Raw genomic sequence first — 16,997 nt, 5'->3', positions numbered from 1 at the left:
CACCAATTTTTTCTACTTCACTGTGTCTTATTGTATCCAGTCATGCGTGAATCCCCTCAGTGGACGGGATTTTATAACACTGACATTACGTACTTTTTAGTCGGCATCGGCAACAAAATAAACATCACATTTCCAAATCTGGTTAATGGACCATCTCTTCCTTGGCACTAAGATCCAGTAGCAATTTCGTTATGTTTCCAGTTTGCCATGTGGATAATTGCAATGTTTACCACTTTTTGTCTTACTGCGAAGAAATGGTAAATGGTGTTATACTTATATAGCGCTTTTCCACCTTTCAAGGCGCTCAAAGCGCTTGAGGAAATGACAATCGGCCCGCCATGATCTATATGTCATCGGCCTTCACGCTGTGACCCGGGACTCAACTGGCTGCTTTCAAACATTACGCTACCCGGTAAAGTCCCGTACATTATACTAGGACGTGACCTGGTTAATGTCAGTGTCATTTCAGTGTCAGTCAACCCAGGAAATAGCTTTCAGACATAAGGGCAACGCGTTTAAATACCGGGATATAACCGGAGTTAAGCGTATGTCTGGAAAGGACTTAAGTCGGACTAGCCAAAGAATACGCAATGAAGAGGAAAAAAATATTTCTATGTCACACTGGAGTATAAGTCGCATTTTTTTTTTGGGGGGGGGGGGGGGGCAATTTTTTAATTTAGCAGAAACCAAGAACAACCATGAAACTTTAATAATAGTATAACGGTGAACAACAGGCTAAGTAGGTAACTATTAACATATCATATTTACCGTTTTTTGGATAACTACAGCGAAAACAACAAAACAATCTCACAGCTGTCTCAGTGTAAAAAAACATACAGTAAGTCACAAGCCTAGCCAAACTATAATTGCAAAACAATGAATCCATTCATTTACAATGGCACATTCAACTTTCAATGTTTCCTTTCACTCTTACTGAATTTCAACTCAGACCTGTATAAGAAATCCATTGTTGGTCATTACTATTGACAAAAACTAAACAAAACAAAAAAACTGGTCTCGGTACAAGAAGTGACCCTCAAAACCAATGGGAAGTTACCTGGAAATACCCTCAAATCAACAGGAAGTGACCAATGACAGTTTGTGTGCATAAAAAACCAACACATCCTTTTTTGTAGGGATCAATTGGGGTAACAGTTAAAGTCAGGTAGCACTTCCATGACTTGCAAATGCCCTAAAATCAAAAGGAAATGATCCAGAATGTACTGGAAGTGAAAGTAATTGACAAGGAAGTGACCAAAAATCTACCGAATAACTCATGGTAGAGCAATTTCTCCAGAAATGGCATTTTTCTCGTAATCACGTTTCATCTTTGCGTGCCTTCCTGAGTCGTTTCCTATTGGAGCAAGTGGAAATAGAAAGTAGGCCTTCATTAGCACTTTTCCTTAAGACTTCCTCTCAGGGGAAAACTTGCTACAAACTCATTTTCGCTCCCGGCAGAAGACGTGAGGCTCATTTAGACTCAGAATGTCGAGAGTTCGAGGTTTAATATGAAGGTTTTCTTCGACAAATGGACAGCGATGGACATCCAATGCAATTGGAGTGTGAGGGTCCTTAATTTTCAGACTATAAGGCGCACCTGACTATAAGCCACCACCCACCAAATTTGACACGAAAACTGCATTTGTTCATAGAGAAGTCGCACTTGACTATAAGCTGCAGGTGTCCTAACTGTATTATCGTATATTTACGCCAAAAGATATTTACCGGTAACACTTTGATTGCGGCAGCCAACAGTCAACCTACCTGCTGTCAACACTGTTTTCGTCCAACATGCCTCCTAGCATGCATTGCGGCACTACAGCTGTAAATAATCAAAATTTATTTTCTGTGCTAATTATTTCTTCAGTTACTCTTTCAGTTGTTTCATGAATTGCTAGCGCTGGTATTTGGCAACACTTTGAGAGTGGCGCTATAAAACTGTCATAAAACCATCATAATTATGACATGACACTGCCATGAGCATTAATAAATGCTTATGACAGATGTCATTTTGTGTTATCCAGCAAATGATCTCACTTTTGAATGGATGTAAAAGATCCGAGCTGGATTTAAATGGAGAATTAGTCAGAGGTGGGTAGAGTACCCAAAAATTTTACTCAAGTAAGAGTAGTGTTACTTCAAAATATTATTACTCAAGTAAAAGTAGTCACCCCAAAAATGTACTAAAGTACAAGTAAAAAAGTAGTTGGCTTATATTTGTTGTTGGATTTTTTTTTCAAACAATGGATTTTTTTTTCTGAGCACAAAATGTTGCTATAATGTCCCTTTAGGGGCACTGTTTTTTTTTAACTTCAACTTTTTTTTCCCCCACTTTTTTTTTTTTTTCCTCTTCCATGTCACAATAGGGGTAATAATGATCATGTACAATAACCCATAACATAACCACATTAAGCCAAATAAATACAAAAAAAAAAAAAATTAATAAAATTGAATTCTGACTAGAGAAAAAACAGTTACCGTATTTTTCGGACTATAAGTTGCACCTGAGTATAACTCGCACCAGCCAAAAAATGCGCAATGGAGAGGAATAAAACATATATAAGTCGCACTGGAGTCTAAGTCACATTTTTGGGGGAAATTTATTTGATAAAATCTGACACCAAGAACAGACGTCATCTTGAAAGGCCACCTAGCTCTTAGCCCATGATTAGCTATTAGTTTTCTAGTTTTTTTTTTTTTTTTTTAAATTTCAGTAAGAGTAACCTCATTTCACCAGTCCCTGACAAGTTTCTCGCCAACTCCAAACCTTCTCTCTGCTGCTCGATGCTGCTTTTCAAATGCATATTTTACTAGTTGCAGCTTGTTATCTGCAGAATATGATTTTCTTTTCAGTGCCATTTTGTTCAGCCCTTCTGAGTTGTTTTCATAAGTTAACCGTCAATGTTGTGACACAGGCCTTGACCACCCTCTTGCGGTTTAGTGTGAAAATAACATGTGAAATGATATAATAATGTGTTAATAATTTCACACATAATGTGCTCCAGAGTATGAGTTGCAACTCCAGCCAAACAATGGAAAAAAAACTGCCACTTATATTCAGAAAAATACGGTACATAAATGAATCATTATACGTCCAAAGAGCATGAGCGCCCTCTGGTGGACAAAATAGTTCCTAGTTTGAATAATGAAGAGTTCCTTCATAATTACTACGGTATTTTGAAATTAAAAGGATCATATCTACGGTTTTCTATGGTCAATCGGTGACAAATAAAAACTGGGTAAAATCCACGCTTTTGAGTCATGTTGAGAGCCACACTCTCTATCAAATACTTTTCAAATACTACATTGTTTACGATGCTTTAAAGGCACAACATGATTGAACAGGCAGGCGTGAAGCTAGAACGGCAAGCTTGCGTCTGATTGATATAATGGAGTCATGTGATTATTGTTCCGACCTCTCATTGGTGAAATCGGTAGAGCTACTCTTAGCATCGCTAGCAAAAAAAAAAAAAAAAAAAAATCTAGTTAAAGAGGAAAAATGTAACGACTCATGTAGCCCAAAGTAGCGGCGTAAGAGTAGCAATTTTTCATTACAAATCTACTCAAGTAATAAGTATGGCTTAATAAAACTACTCTTAGAAGTACATTTTTTTCAAAAAGTTACTCAAGTAAATGTAACGGAGTACATGTAACGCGTTTTTACGCACGTCTTGTATTAGTGAAATAATTTGCCAGTTGATACTTAATGACATATGTCATAAGCATTCATTAATGCCCATAATAGTGACATAATATTGTCATAATTATGACTGTCTTAAGACTCCGCTGTCAAATAAATTGTTAACTGTTAACCCAAAAAAAAAAAAAAAAAAATCAACAAAAAAGCCGTACAAGACTATAAGCCGCAGGATTCAAAATGAAGGCAAAAAAGTAGCAGCTTATAGTCCGAAAATTAGGGTATACATAAATATTTTTTTAATTATCAAAGAAATAAAATAGTATTATTTATATTTTACACGCTAAGGTTGCAGTCTTTTACAGAGGTAGTTGATTAACCCATTAGCCTACATTGACAGTGAAAGACTTGCTTTAAAAGATTTTAAATTGACGACAAAATCAAACTGAAAATACATCGACAACCTTCCTACTTTTTGATCAGTTATAATATCATGTCATCAGTAAACATTGGCTGCCAATAACAGTGATAGACATCCAATCCATTTTGACTATCATGGCTGGCGCGAGTTGGCGTCAAGTCTTAAGTCTGCTTATTTTCAACAGAGTTTGTTCAGGCTGCACTTTTTTTTTACCATGTGTTTCTTTTTAAAAGTCATTGGCTGCCACTGACGGTCATAGTCCGAATGAATTGCATGTCAATAACCATCAAAGGCACTAAAACATGATCAATCAATGCCAGTCGTCCCAGTTTGACATCTAATGCTGTCAATGGCAGTCAATGAGTTAATATTAAATTTAAAAAGCAAGTGTAGGACAGCAGGGGTGAGCCATCTTGAGCAACTTTCACAGCATGAAAAGGAAATTGCAACAAAAAGTGATGAAATTGGAACGTTGCGCATTCAGAGTGTATATTTGCGTTGCGGTAGAGAACTGTCATGTCAAGTGCATTAGAAAAACTATGTTCAAACTTCAAATGTTAGTATTGGATTAGTAATAATGGAAATGAAAATACATACTGTAATAGTAGCCATATGGCTTTCTCCAGCTATGGTTTAAGGTCTTGACTCGGCGCTGCATCACCAACAAGAAAGACGCCGACAACTGCTTCCCCTCTTAAATATTTTTTCTTAAGTGCTTTTTCCGCCCCTGGTTGCTATTGTCTTGCCTCCACAATTGTCTTTTTGTCACTGAGGCAAAGGGCAAGGCGGGCACGACGGGCATGAGACAATGGTGACTGGCACCACAAAAGGGGATGACACTTTGAAGCATTGCTGAACTTCTTTATATTTTAATTTTAATCTAGAAATTGTCTTGGATGACAACTCAGGATAACTTTTGGGGTCTAAAACTAATTATCTTTAATATTATTTTTTGGTGGATTTTATTTAAAGTGTGAACATAATTTCAACTCACAAAAAGTGCTGAAAAGATGCATTTTTGCAGATTGAAAATCTAAATATCTGCCACAATAATGCAATTTTGGGGTTGATCATTTTTTAAAAACTTGTTTAAGGACCCAATTTTTATTTATTTTTAGTATTTTTAGGTCAACAAACTTTTTTTTTTTTTTTTTAATTTAATGGAGGTGCCAAGAAATTATTTTATACTGTACCCAAAATGATAAAAACATAGTGTAGATATAGTATAGTATAGTATATACAGTCCCATGACAGCCCCAAAACATCACTGCTCTAGAGGAGATCTGCATGGAGGAATGGGCCAAAATACCAGCAACAGTGTGTGAAAAGCTTGTGAAGAGTTACAGAAAATGTTTGGCCTCTGTTATTGACAACAAAGGATATACAGTGGGGGAAAACAAGTATTTGATACACTGCCAATGGTTTTTCCCATTGGTAGTGTCTCAAATACCTAACCCAAGCCAAATTTAAGACTTTTAAAGACATTTTTTAAGACCATACTGAATAATAGTAAGACCTATTTTCTCATCGATACCATCCAAAAATGTACAAAAGAGTTGAAGGAGAATTGGAGGCAAAATGCAGATTGTTAATTAGTTATTAACTTATAACAGTTTAAAATAACTTTTTAAAAATTTAATTTAATAATTATTATTTATTATATATTACATATATAATATACATATTATATATAATATATATATTATATATTCTATAATAATTTCATTATTATAATAATTTAAAATTTAAAAAGAATTTAATTTAGAATTATTTTATTATTAGGTAATTAGTTATGATTGTCTAATTGGTCTTATGGCGCCACTGTCAAATAGTCTTACCAAATACCATAACTAGCAATTAATGAAACAATTGGAACAGTAAGTGAAGAAATAATTACCACCGAACATGAATTTTGATTGTTATTTACATCTGTAGCGCTGCAATGCATGCTAGGAGGCATGTTGAACGACAGCAGGAGGCAGCAGAGGTTGACTGTCTCCACCAAGGGAGCAGTGATGGCCAAATAAAGCTTTTTGAAGCAATTAAGTTTTGCAGCTAATTGGTTCAAAGCATCATGGTGGTTCATTTGGTCTTATGACAGTCTTATGACTGTCATAAGTGTCAAATAAAGTGTTACCAGTTACTATCTTTTGGTGTAAATATCCCATAATACAGTGAGAACAGCTGCAGCTTGTACTCCAGTGCGACTTATCTTTGAACAAATGCCGTTTTTGTGTCATATTTGGTGGGTGGCGGCTTATAGTCAGGTGCGCCTTATAGTGTGAAAATTACAGTAGTTTAAATGAGTTCTGTTGCGTTTTCTCCGCTAAAGCAAAACCTGCTTGTGTTTGATAAATTCTCACACAGGCAGCACAGGTAGTTCCGCTTTGTAGTTACGTTATCGCATCCTCAAAAGTCGATCAATAGATTTTTAAAGCCTTTCCAACTTGTATTTAAGACCTTTTATGAGAATTTAGACATTTTAAGGCCTTCAAATCAAATTACTGGATTTGACTTTTCTTCTTCTTTTAAAGGGAACCAAGGACAAAGACTTGTAGTTCCTAAAAGATAAATATACGAGTTATAATAATCTGATATTCAAACCCCTCAATGTTTTAGTTTTCTGAAATTTGAAAAATTAGTTTAACTATGAGGTTGCCATTTTTTTTGACGACGCAATGCACTTTGGGCGATGACGTCACTGGGCTGGCGCTGCGCTATGTCACTCGTTAGCTACATAAACATGTCGTCGGGTCCGCCCTTCCGATTTGAACCCGAGCGGAAAAGTGATGAGCAGGACAGCACTGTCGATATTTTACAAAACAAGCAGCAAAAGTAATTCAAAGACCATTTTCAGCAGGATTCAAACCCACGTTTCCCGTGCAACAGACGAGTGCGTAGAACACAGGACTATATCTCTACGTGACGTTAATCAGAATTTTCCTAGTAAAGCAAACGCAACCCACATTCGTCATCTGTCTGTGCAGTAAAGCCTGAAAAGATAGTGCGGCTGGCTTGACCATGGAATTAGAAAAGGCAGCTCACTTCAGACAGCAGGCAGACAATGATAACATAAGGATTGTGTAAAAGGGTTTATCGAACACACAAAAAACACATGATCGCGAAAAGGGAGACACAAAAAGGGTCCATAACAGTAGGACGGGCTCAATTGAAAAAAACAAAAAAAACTGTCTGAAACTGACTGAAATCAGCGGTGAGAGGAAGACATACGAAAAAAAAACAAGGCAACGATGCAACTAGCAACAAAGGGATATACAAACTGTCAAATGGCAGAAAGTCAATATCTCGGCAAGCCGCCTAGGATCGGTTGAAAGACACTGCTGATGAGCTGAAATTGGATAAAGGTACAATGTTGGGAACTCATCCCACAGCTCTGTAACAAAACAATGTGACCAGCAGCAGAAGGTGACAAAATCATGCCAGTCGTAAAACTAGCTTCAATTGCTAGCTAGCACAGCTATTCGCCCAGTCCAGCCCAACAGCGTCATCACCCATTGCACGCATCAAACATGGCGCCCTCTGTTGGTCAAAATATGTACTAAATATTATAGATTTTTAAATCAATGGCAATAATTAGGGCTGTCAAAATTATCACGTTAACGGGCGGTAATAAATTTTTTAAATTCATCACGTTCAAATATTTGACACAATTTATGTACATGCCCAGCTCAAACAGATTAAAATGACAGCACAGTGCAATGTCCACTTGTTACCTGTGTTTTTTGGAGTTTTGTCGCCCTCTGCTGGTGATTGGGTGCGACTAATTATATGGGCTTCAACACCCATGAGCATTGTGTAATTATTGACATCACCAATGGCCGGCTACTAGTTTATTTTTTAATTGAAAATTTTACACATTTTATTAAAACGAAAATATTAAGAGGGGGTTTTAATATAAAGTTTCTATAAATTGTACTTACATTTATCTTTTAAGAAGTACAAGTCTTTCTATCCATGGATCGCTTTAACAGAATGTTAATGTTAATGCCATCTTGTTGATTTATTGTTATAATAAACAAATACAGTACTTATGTACTGTATGTTGAATGTATATATCCGTCTTGTGTCTTATCTTTCCATTCCAACAATAATTTACAGAAAATTATGGCATATTTTATCGATGGTTTGAATTGCGATTAATTTTTAAGCTGTAATTAACTCGATTAAAAATTTTAATCATTTGACAGCCCTAGCAATAATATATGTGTTTCTAATAACATATTTTAGTATGAAAGAGAACAATTTTTTAAGTCTGAGGCTCCCTTAAAAAACCTTTTTAAGACCCCGCGGAAACCCTGTTGTTGATAGATATAAGCTAGCTTTATTCCCTCGCAATATTAAAATGTAGGTCATTTCTGGATGGAGTAACATCCTGCTATGCCAGGAAGGACACATGTGAGGGAGGTCAGGACAGATGGGAAGAAAACACACACACGTTCAGGCAGGCCTATATCCAACACACATAAAAGTGTTCCCATTTTTGGACGTTACCATGCGTGATGAAGAAGCGTCACAATGGCGCTCATTAGAGCAGAAAGTCACACGAGTGGCCACGATGGCTCTGTTCCACTTCCTGTTTTCTCATTTACGCATTAGATGTACTGTTGACTTTATCTTCTTCATTTTTCTCTTTCTCCAAAGCGCACTTTTTAAATTTTTCAATACTGTTACATTGGTTCCTCTTTTGCTTGATTTACTTAAATCATGTTCTGTTGTCTTTTTCCTAATTCAAACATTTTGTAAGCTCCCCACTTTTTTCCATCATCATTTTTTAAAACATTGTTCATTATTTTCATGATTACATTTATTAGCTATTGGCCAAGCGTCCTTCTACGTCCGCTTTCAAAAAATTTCACTTCCCTTTTCTGCAGGTGTTGCGATGCGTTTGGGTGGCGTGGGACAGGAAGTTGTTTGTTTCCTGACCCCACCCTAGTGCCAGATGATGACATCACTCACTATAATGACTGGCATGCACTCCTTGCTTTTTCACTTTGTTTTCAGGCCCGAAACCACAACCTTCCAACTTTGACTACTAACCACTAAAACCTTAACCCGAATGCCCTCAAACCACCATTTGCAGCGTAATTACGTACATAATAGCATTTTCTGCCTGATTTGAGTCTTGCGGGAACCATTCTTCCACATTACGGTGACCTTCTTTTCTGGGTCAACCGCGTTTGTCATCTTTTCATTGACACACTAACAAAGACCCCTTCAAAAGAGACTTCCAGACCACTGCTGCGATCTCACAAAGACCAAAAACTGGCAACGCTGATGTGAATGGAGTCAGAGTGACAACACTGCATGACTTTTACAGTCGTGGCAAAGCGAGATAAGAAAAAAAAAACGCTAGCGGGAAAATGAGCTAATCTGTTTAGCGTCGAACTAATTGGATTGTACTCCAGACTCGATGATACGCAGATGCTTTTTCAACCAATTAGCAGCTCATATTGAAGTTATTTTATTGTTCTTTTGTTTGGTGATGACAACTTCCTGCTCTTGTATTCTCTTTACTCATTGGCTGCCATTGACGGCGCTAGACGTCTAATCCATCTGGACTGGGAGAGGGCAAATGATCACTAATGTGATTTTTTTTCCTTTTCTCACCCATGCAGAATTTTCCTGTTGCCATTGAGTGAGATGTTACATGCAAATATCAAGGTTTTAACAGCCACGTGAGGGGGCAGCAATGATTGATAGGTGACTGACAAGCTAGTGTTTTAGTACAAATCAGTGCAATACTACTTACATATGTTAAACAATGAAGAAACTGCTGAAACACATGATGCACATGAAGATTAAAAGAAAGTTTAGGAGGACCTCTTCTGGCCAAGAGGAGAATTATCAAACTAAGCAAAAAACATGAACTGCAACTAAAAATACAGTGGTACAAATAAGTATTTAGTCAACCACTAATTGTGCAAGTACTCCCACTTGAAAATATTAGAGAGGCCTGTAATTGTTAACATGGGTAAACCTCAACCATGAGACAGAATGTGGAAAAAAACCCAGAAAATCACATCGTTTGATTTTTAAAGAATTTATTTGCAAATCATGGTGGAAAATAAGTATTAGGTCAATACCAAAAGTTCATCTCAGTACTTTGTTATGTATCCTTTGTTGGCAATAACGGAGGCCAAATATTTTCTGTAACTCTTCACAAGCTTTTCACACACAGTTGCTGGTATTTTGACACATTCCTCCATGTAGATCTCCTCTAGGGCAGTGATGTTTTGGGGCTGTTGTTGGGCAACACGGACTTTCAACTCCCTCCACAGATTTTCTATGGGGTTGAGATCTGGAGACTGGCTAGGCCACACCAGGACCTTGAAATGCTTCTTGCGAAGCCACTCCTTTGTTGCCATGGCTGTATGTTTGGGATCATTGTCATGTTGAAAGACCCAGCCACGTCTCATCTTCAATGCCCTTGCTGATGGAAGGAGATTTTCACTCAAAATCTCTCAATACATGGCTCGATTCATTCTTTCTCAGTCAGATCAGTCATCCTGGTCCCTTTGCAGAAAAACAGCCCCAAAGCATGATGTTTCCACCCCATGCTTCACAGTGGGTATGGTGTTCTTTGGATGCAATTCAGTAATCTTTCTCCTCCAAACACGAGAACCTGTGTTTCTACCAAAAAGTTCTATTTTGATTTCATCTGACCATAACATTCTCCCAGTCCTCTTCTGGATCATCCATATGCTCTCTAGCGAACCGCAGACGGGCCCGGAGGTGTACTGGCTTCAGCAGGGGGACTGGCAGTGCAGGATTTGAGTCCCTGGCGGCGCATTGCGTTACTGATATTAGCCTTTGTTACTGTGGTCCCAGCTCTCTGTAGGTCATTCACGAGGTCGCCCCGTGTGGTTCTGGGATTTTTGCTCACCGTTCTTGTTATCATTTTGACGCCACGGGGTGAGATCTTGCATGGAGCCCCAGATTGAGGGAGATTATCAGTGGTCTTGTATGTCTTCCATTTTCTAATAATTGCTCCCACAGTTGATTTCTTTACACAAAGCGTTTTACCTATTGCAGATTCAGTCTTCCCAGCCTGGTGCAGGTCTACAATTTTTTCGCTGGTGTCCTTCAACAGCTCTTTGGTCTTGGCCATAGTGGAGTTTGGAGTGTGACCGACTGAGATTGTGGACAGGTGTCTTTTATACCGATAATGAGTTAAAACAGGTGCCATTAATACAGGTAACGAGTGGAGCCTCGTTAGACCTCGTTAGAAGTTAGACCTCTTTGACAGCAAGAAATCTTGCTTGTTTGTAGGTCACCAAATACTTATTTTCCACTCTAATTTGGAAATAAATTCTTTAAAAATCAAACAATGTGATTTTCTGGGGTTCTCCCCCCCCCCCCACACACACACACACAGGGCCGGCCCAGCCTATACGCAGACTATGCAGCTGTTTAGGGCCCCTGACCACTTGGGGGCCCCCAATCTGGCAATTGTTTATTTTTTTTGGGGGGGGGGGGGGGGGGGGGGGGTTAGGGTTAGGGGGGGGGGGGGGGGGGGTTGTTGGTTTTTTTTACTCCAGTTTGCTTTATTTGACTTTTGTGAGTTTTGATACTTGATTACAAGCTTAAAAAATAAAAGTTCTTCCTTAACTGCTTTCTTTCCTCTTTTAGAAAAAGGTTTGGCACTAACTACTGTAAGTATTGACAATCACTTGGAGTGAGAAGTTTTAAGTATACAGTGCAACAAAATCTGATTAATATACAAAATATGGACGTATGGGTTGGATTGCAATCTTGGGTTTCACAGTATACTGTGACGAAATGGTGGGCCAAAAATACAGGCCCCTTTGCATTATTTTGCTTAGGGCCCCCAAATGGCCTGGGCCAGCCCTGCCCCCACATTCTGTCTCTCATGGTTGAGGTTTACAACCCATGTTGACAATTTCAGGCCTCTCAAATCTTTTCAAGTGGGAGAACTTGCACAATGGGTGGTTGACGAAATACTTATTTGCCCCACTGTACATACAAAGTTAATTCGTTACATGACCTTGTTTGTAATCCGAAATGGTTGTATGTCGAGCAGGAATTTCCCCATAAAAATTCATTATAATTCCATTAATTCGTTCCACAGCCCGAAAACCTACACTAAATCCTAATAAATACTGCTGGTACCATTACAAATGGCAATTAGACAAAGAAAAACAAATACATTTTAATCAAAAATCGGAATAATAAGATAATAATTCCTGTAATAATGTAACAAACCGGGTTCTAATGTGGCGGGTGTTTTTTGCGTGCTGTACCTGAACGCACCGCGTTATTGACGTGACAGTGACATAGGTGCGGTAGAGATTATTTTCACTTTTAATGTCCTGTTGTTGTTGGTGTCAACTCCGGCTGACAGTAGGTATGTTGTGTTGCACAATTTCTGAAATAATTAAAAAACTTGACAAAGCTTGGCTTTTTCTTTGGTGATGTTACCACAATAATAATTGTCACTTTAACTTATAAAGAGACCGTTGAGATTGTAGACATTCTACGGCCATATTGTCGAACCAGTTCACGGATGCGCACACCACGCTCATATTTTTCTATCATTTCCATCTTCATTTCAATGGTAAGCATCAACTTTTTCCTTTTTTTACCACCTGCACTAACTTACTTTGAACCCATGTTGATTTCTCTCACACGAAAATCCACCGTGCATCTGTCCTCGGTGAAAACGAAGAAACTGCGGTGCTGTCATAAATCGTCGCATTTCATTGGATATAGCAACAAATGGCGAGTCAAATTTTATGTCAGATGTCAAAAAGATCGTGTGTCAAAGTGATCGTATGTCGAGGTACCACTGTACAGGTAGTCCCCGGATTACACTGGATCCGACTTACGCGATTTCGACTTAACGACGCCTGCATCTAGTGTTTTGCGTTTTAAATGTTGACTTTGGTTTTGTGATACATGCTTTTGTTTTGGCGCAGGAAGTGTAGAACAGGAAGCCAGTGCATGTACACAAGCACCCGCCCACCCCACACACGTACACACAAAGCAGCCGAGTGACAGAGGTGACAGCCCGCGCACATTTTTTGCTTGAGAAGCATCCAGAGGTGACGGCTGTGTACATATATATTGTGGTCGAATACCTGGGGCAACTTTATGTGATTGTTTTTGATGATGTGCGGACGCTCACTGATACATGGTAATTGTTTGTTATAGTAGCTACTTGTCATCGCAAATTTGAATTGCTATTATCAAAATGAGACAGATTTAATTTCATTTTATTTTCACTCTGCAAGTGTTGGTGTCATGAGCAGCTGAGTAAAGTCAGCAAACCAGACGGACGTTTGACATAGTCGTTTCGGATTTTAGTCTAGCTAGGACTTAGCTCCAACGTTTTGTCGAGAACAGTACAATGACGTACAATACGTGTTTTGTTTTTTTTTTAATTAGAGGGTGTTTTAAGGTATTTCAAGGGTTAATTCCGATTTATGCGGAAATCCGGGTTACATCGCCAGCGCAGGATTGGAACTCATTCGTAAACCGGGGACTACCTGTAATCGAAAATCATTAGAAAAATCTATAAACATATTTTTAAAAATAATTTCTTGATTATTCAAAAAGACATTTTTCAATCATTTCAAATATTTGTAACTATGATGAAAGATTCTTCACATTTTAAGATAAAATGTCATGTGGAAAAAAGGGGAATGTGTTTTTATAAGTGCCAGTGTAGGGACAAATAAATATAAATGTTAATAATGAAAAAATAGAGAAAATGCGTTAGAAAATGTATTACAGTAAAAATAATTTCTTAAATATTTAAAAAGAAATCTTAGAACAATTTTTTTTTTTTTTAATTTTTGTACGTCTTTTCACTCTGTGGCAAGCTGGAAGCAAGCAACATTTCGTTGCCATAATCTCTGCTGTGTTTTTGTGTGCAATGACAATTAAGGGAAATCTGAATCTTTTTGGAAAAAAATAACCTGATTAAATATTCGTGATAATTCAAAATGAAATGTCCAGACTGATACGGATACAGAAGTGGTAAAATATGAAAGTGTAAGTTTTTTTTTTTTGAATACGTGTAACTGCAATGACAAATTTTATTAACAACTTTAAAAAGTACCAAACTAAATATGTCAGAAATTAAATAGAAAAATACAAATGTCTATAGAAGGAAACCTAATAAATTAAAAGCTGACTTGACAGCAGGTGCTTCACCCTAGCATGGCCTCTTTAGAGAGCATCATTGTGCCATGAGTGCATGTACGTCAAAGCAAATAAGTGTGGCAGTAAAACAATAACAATTCCCATGAAGAGACTTGACAACCAACTCGGGCCACTTACAAGCACTCGCTGTAAACCTCGAGTGAGCGCACACCACACAGTTACACCGATTTATTTATTTTACTTAGGGTTCAATACTTACGATTAAACTCTCTGGGTCGGACGCGAGGCCTCCGAGGCTGCTTCCGGAACCAGTAGAGCCGCTCCATCCGAATCTGACGGCTCCGTCCCGGATCAACCAGCAAAAACGCCGCCGCTACTTCCTGCTTTCATCCTTTGAGCGATGGCAGACAGAATCATCCTGCGGAGAAACATCGCAAAGTGCTGGCATCATATTTTATTTACGCGTGAGTCAGTGCAACATAACGCCAGTGTGTGTTACTTGCCTGGACCAATCAGAACACGGACTTCTGCAGGGCGTAATTTGACACCACCTTCCTTTATTCTGCAGAGGATTCGCCAACCGCGCCAAAGCACTACTTTGGGTGATGGATGTCCAATCTATTTTGATTGGGAGGCAGCCCCGGCCCTGGGTGACTCGGTGCTCTAGGCGAACGTATAGCTAGGAGCCCCCCAGAACCCCACCCCTCAAAGAATAACTATACATTTTGTCAAAAAACTGTCGAAGCTATCGTTTCTAAATGTAACTGAATAGTAAACCATCCTTATCACACTTGTTGCAGTCATAATTTTCTTAACTAGCCATAGAATTCTCAGCACTGTTTGCTTCATGACCACTTGATAGCGCCATAGAGCAAATGAACCACCATGAAGCTTTGAATCGATTGGCTGCAAAGCTTCATTGCTTCAAGAAGATTCATTTGGCCATCACTGCTCAATGTAATCTCTCACTTCCCTTGGGAGAGAGAATATCTGCTGCCACCTGCTGTCAACGCTGTGTTCGTACAACATGTCATGCCTCACAGCATGCATTGCAGCACTACAGATGTAAATAACATTTAAACTGAAAATTGAACTGAAACGAGTACTCGAGCAACTCGAGTAACTCGAGTTTAAAAACTGATCCGAGTAATTTTATTCACCTCGAGGAATCATTCAATTTTGCCAGCTCTAAGCATCACATTTTGCCCGGACTACTTTTAATGCGGGACAACGCGCTGAGGTCACGTGCGTAGAGGAAGAAGCAATTAACAAAAAAAAAAAAAAAAAAAAAAAAAAAAAAAAAAAAAACTTACTGCAGCCGACAGCCGCTACAAACTACGCCGACGTTGCTAAAAACCACCCCCGCATGATGCTAGTGTGGTAGCAGGTAATGTCCGAGGCGTCTCATAGACATAGCATGCATCTAGAACTAGATGCAAAATGACAGACTCGGCCACGTCTGGGCTGCGTTAGTAAACAGCCGCCATCTTTAAGCAGTAGACTTCTCAGCGCTAATAAATATAACGTTACTGTCACTCACTCACATAACGTTAGCCATTCGGAGGGCTAGGTTTCTATTGATTATGACCACGGCCGATGCGTGGCTAACGTGTCTTACATACAGGCTTTATTTAATCTGTAAAGACACAGCGCTGTAGAGTGATGAGGGTGTAAAATTAAAACATAATAAAGCTAACTATCAGTTTTAGCTCAGTAGTCATTGCTGAATAAAACACCAAGTAGCACTGGTCCTTAATGTGCTCCAATACAGCAGGTATAATACATTTATTTTGAACACTGCAAAAACTCAAAATCCTATCAGTACTTATAGTTTAGACTAACTTAAAACTTAAAAATAGCTTGACACAAATGGAAATTCAACTGAAACACGTGGGAAAAACACGTAGCTTTCAAGTGATGTGTGTTATCAAGCGTACTTACATTTTTAGGTAAGAAATATGTTTTTTTTTAATAAGAGCTAGAAGTTTTTTGAGTGAAAGCAGTGAATTTTTTTTCCTAGTCACATCTGAGATGCAATTGTTGGCTTTTTTTTTTTAAACAGTGTACATCGAAAATAAAGACATTGATTGACTAAAAATGGTTTAATATTGGATTAAAATGCCTTTTTCTCATGTATATTTATAATTGCTCTTTACCAAAAAAAAAAAAAAAAAAAAGTTTTATCCAATTCCTCGATTAATCGATAGAATTTTCAGTCGATTACTCGATTACTAAAATATTCGATAGCTGCAGACCTAAAATATTTATTGAGGTAATGTTCCAGTTGTTTCATTAATTGCTACTAATGAGATTTAAACTGAACTTTTTCAAACAGTGAGTTTGAATGACCTTTGATTTAATCACTTGCCATTTTTTGTGAAGTGGATCTGCTTACGCACTGTAAGCATGGACTGTACCTCCCGGCCTCATAAGTGCCACAAAATAGCAGGTGGCTAATACAATCGAAGGTTTGAACGTGCAAATATTTTTCGACCTAGCCTATTTAATGTACTTGATATATAAGAAGATGTTCGGGAAGTGTATCCTCAATTTTTCTTTACAGTGTTTTTTTCTCCTCGAAGCAATTTGGCGTTCCCGCCACTCAATGGCGCCCCAGGCAACCGCCTAGCTCTCCTATACCCAGGGCCGGCCCAGCTGGGATGGCCAACCTCCCGTTTAAAATAAATTGCACGTCTTTCGCCATCAATGGCAGCCAATCAAAAAGCAGCAATTACAAATCAAAATTTAGAACAGAGTTTAAAAAAAAAAAAAAAAAAAAAAAAAAAACGACAT

The 16,997-nt window shown here is 38.2% G+C and overlaps 1 protein-coding gene across 1 annotated transcript in view; it reads right to left on the bottom strand.

Annotated features, from left to right (window-relative positions):
- Positions 1-4,789, bottom strand: part of ripor2 (RHO family interacting cell polarization regulator 2) — a 60,788-nt gene extending 55,999 nt beyond the window's left edge. Inside the window, exon 1 of the mRNA XM_057827573.1 lies at positions 4,656-4,789. Within this exon, the coding sequence (XP_057683556.1) occupies positions 4,656-4,716 (61 nt within the window). The 5' untranslated portion in view covers positions 4,717-4,789. The remainder of the gene's footprint in view (positions 1-4,655) is intronic.
- Positions 4,790-16,997: the final 12,208 nt, after the last annotated feature.

This window comes from Corythoichthys intestinalis, chromosome 22 (genome assembly GCF_030265065.1).
Source record: "Corythoichthys intestinalis isolate RoL2023-P3 chromosome 22, ASM3026506v1, whole genome shotgun sequence".
In the NCBI taxonomy this organism is placed as follows: Eukaryota; Metazoa; Chordata; class Actinopteri; order Syngnathiformes; family Syngnathidae; genus Corythoichthys; species Corythoichthys intestinalis.
The sequence above is the reverse complement of the archived record's forward strand: the minus strand, read 5'-3'. Positions and strand labels throughout refer to the sequence as shown.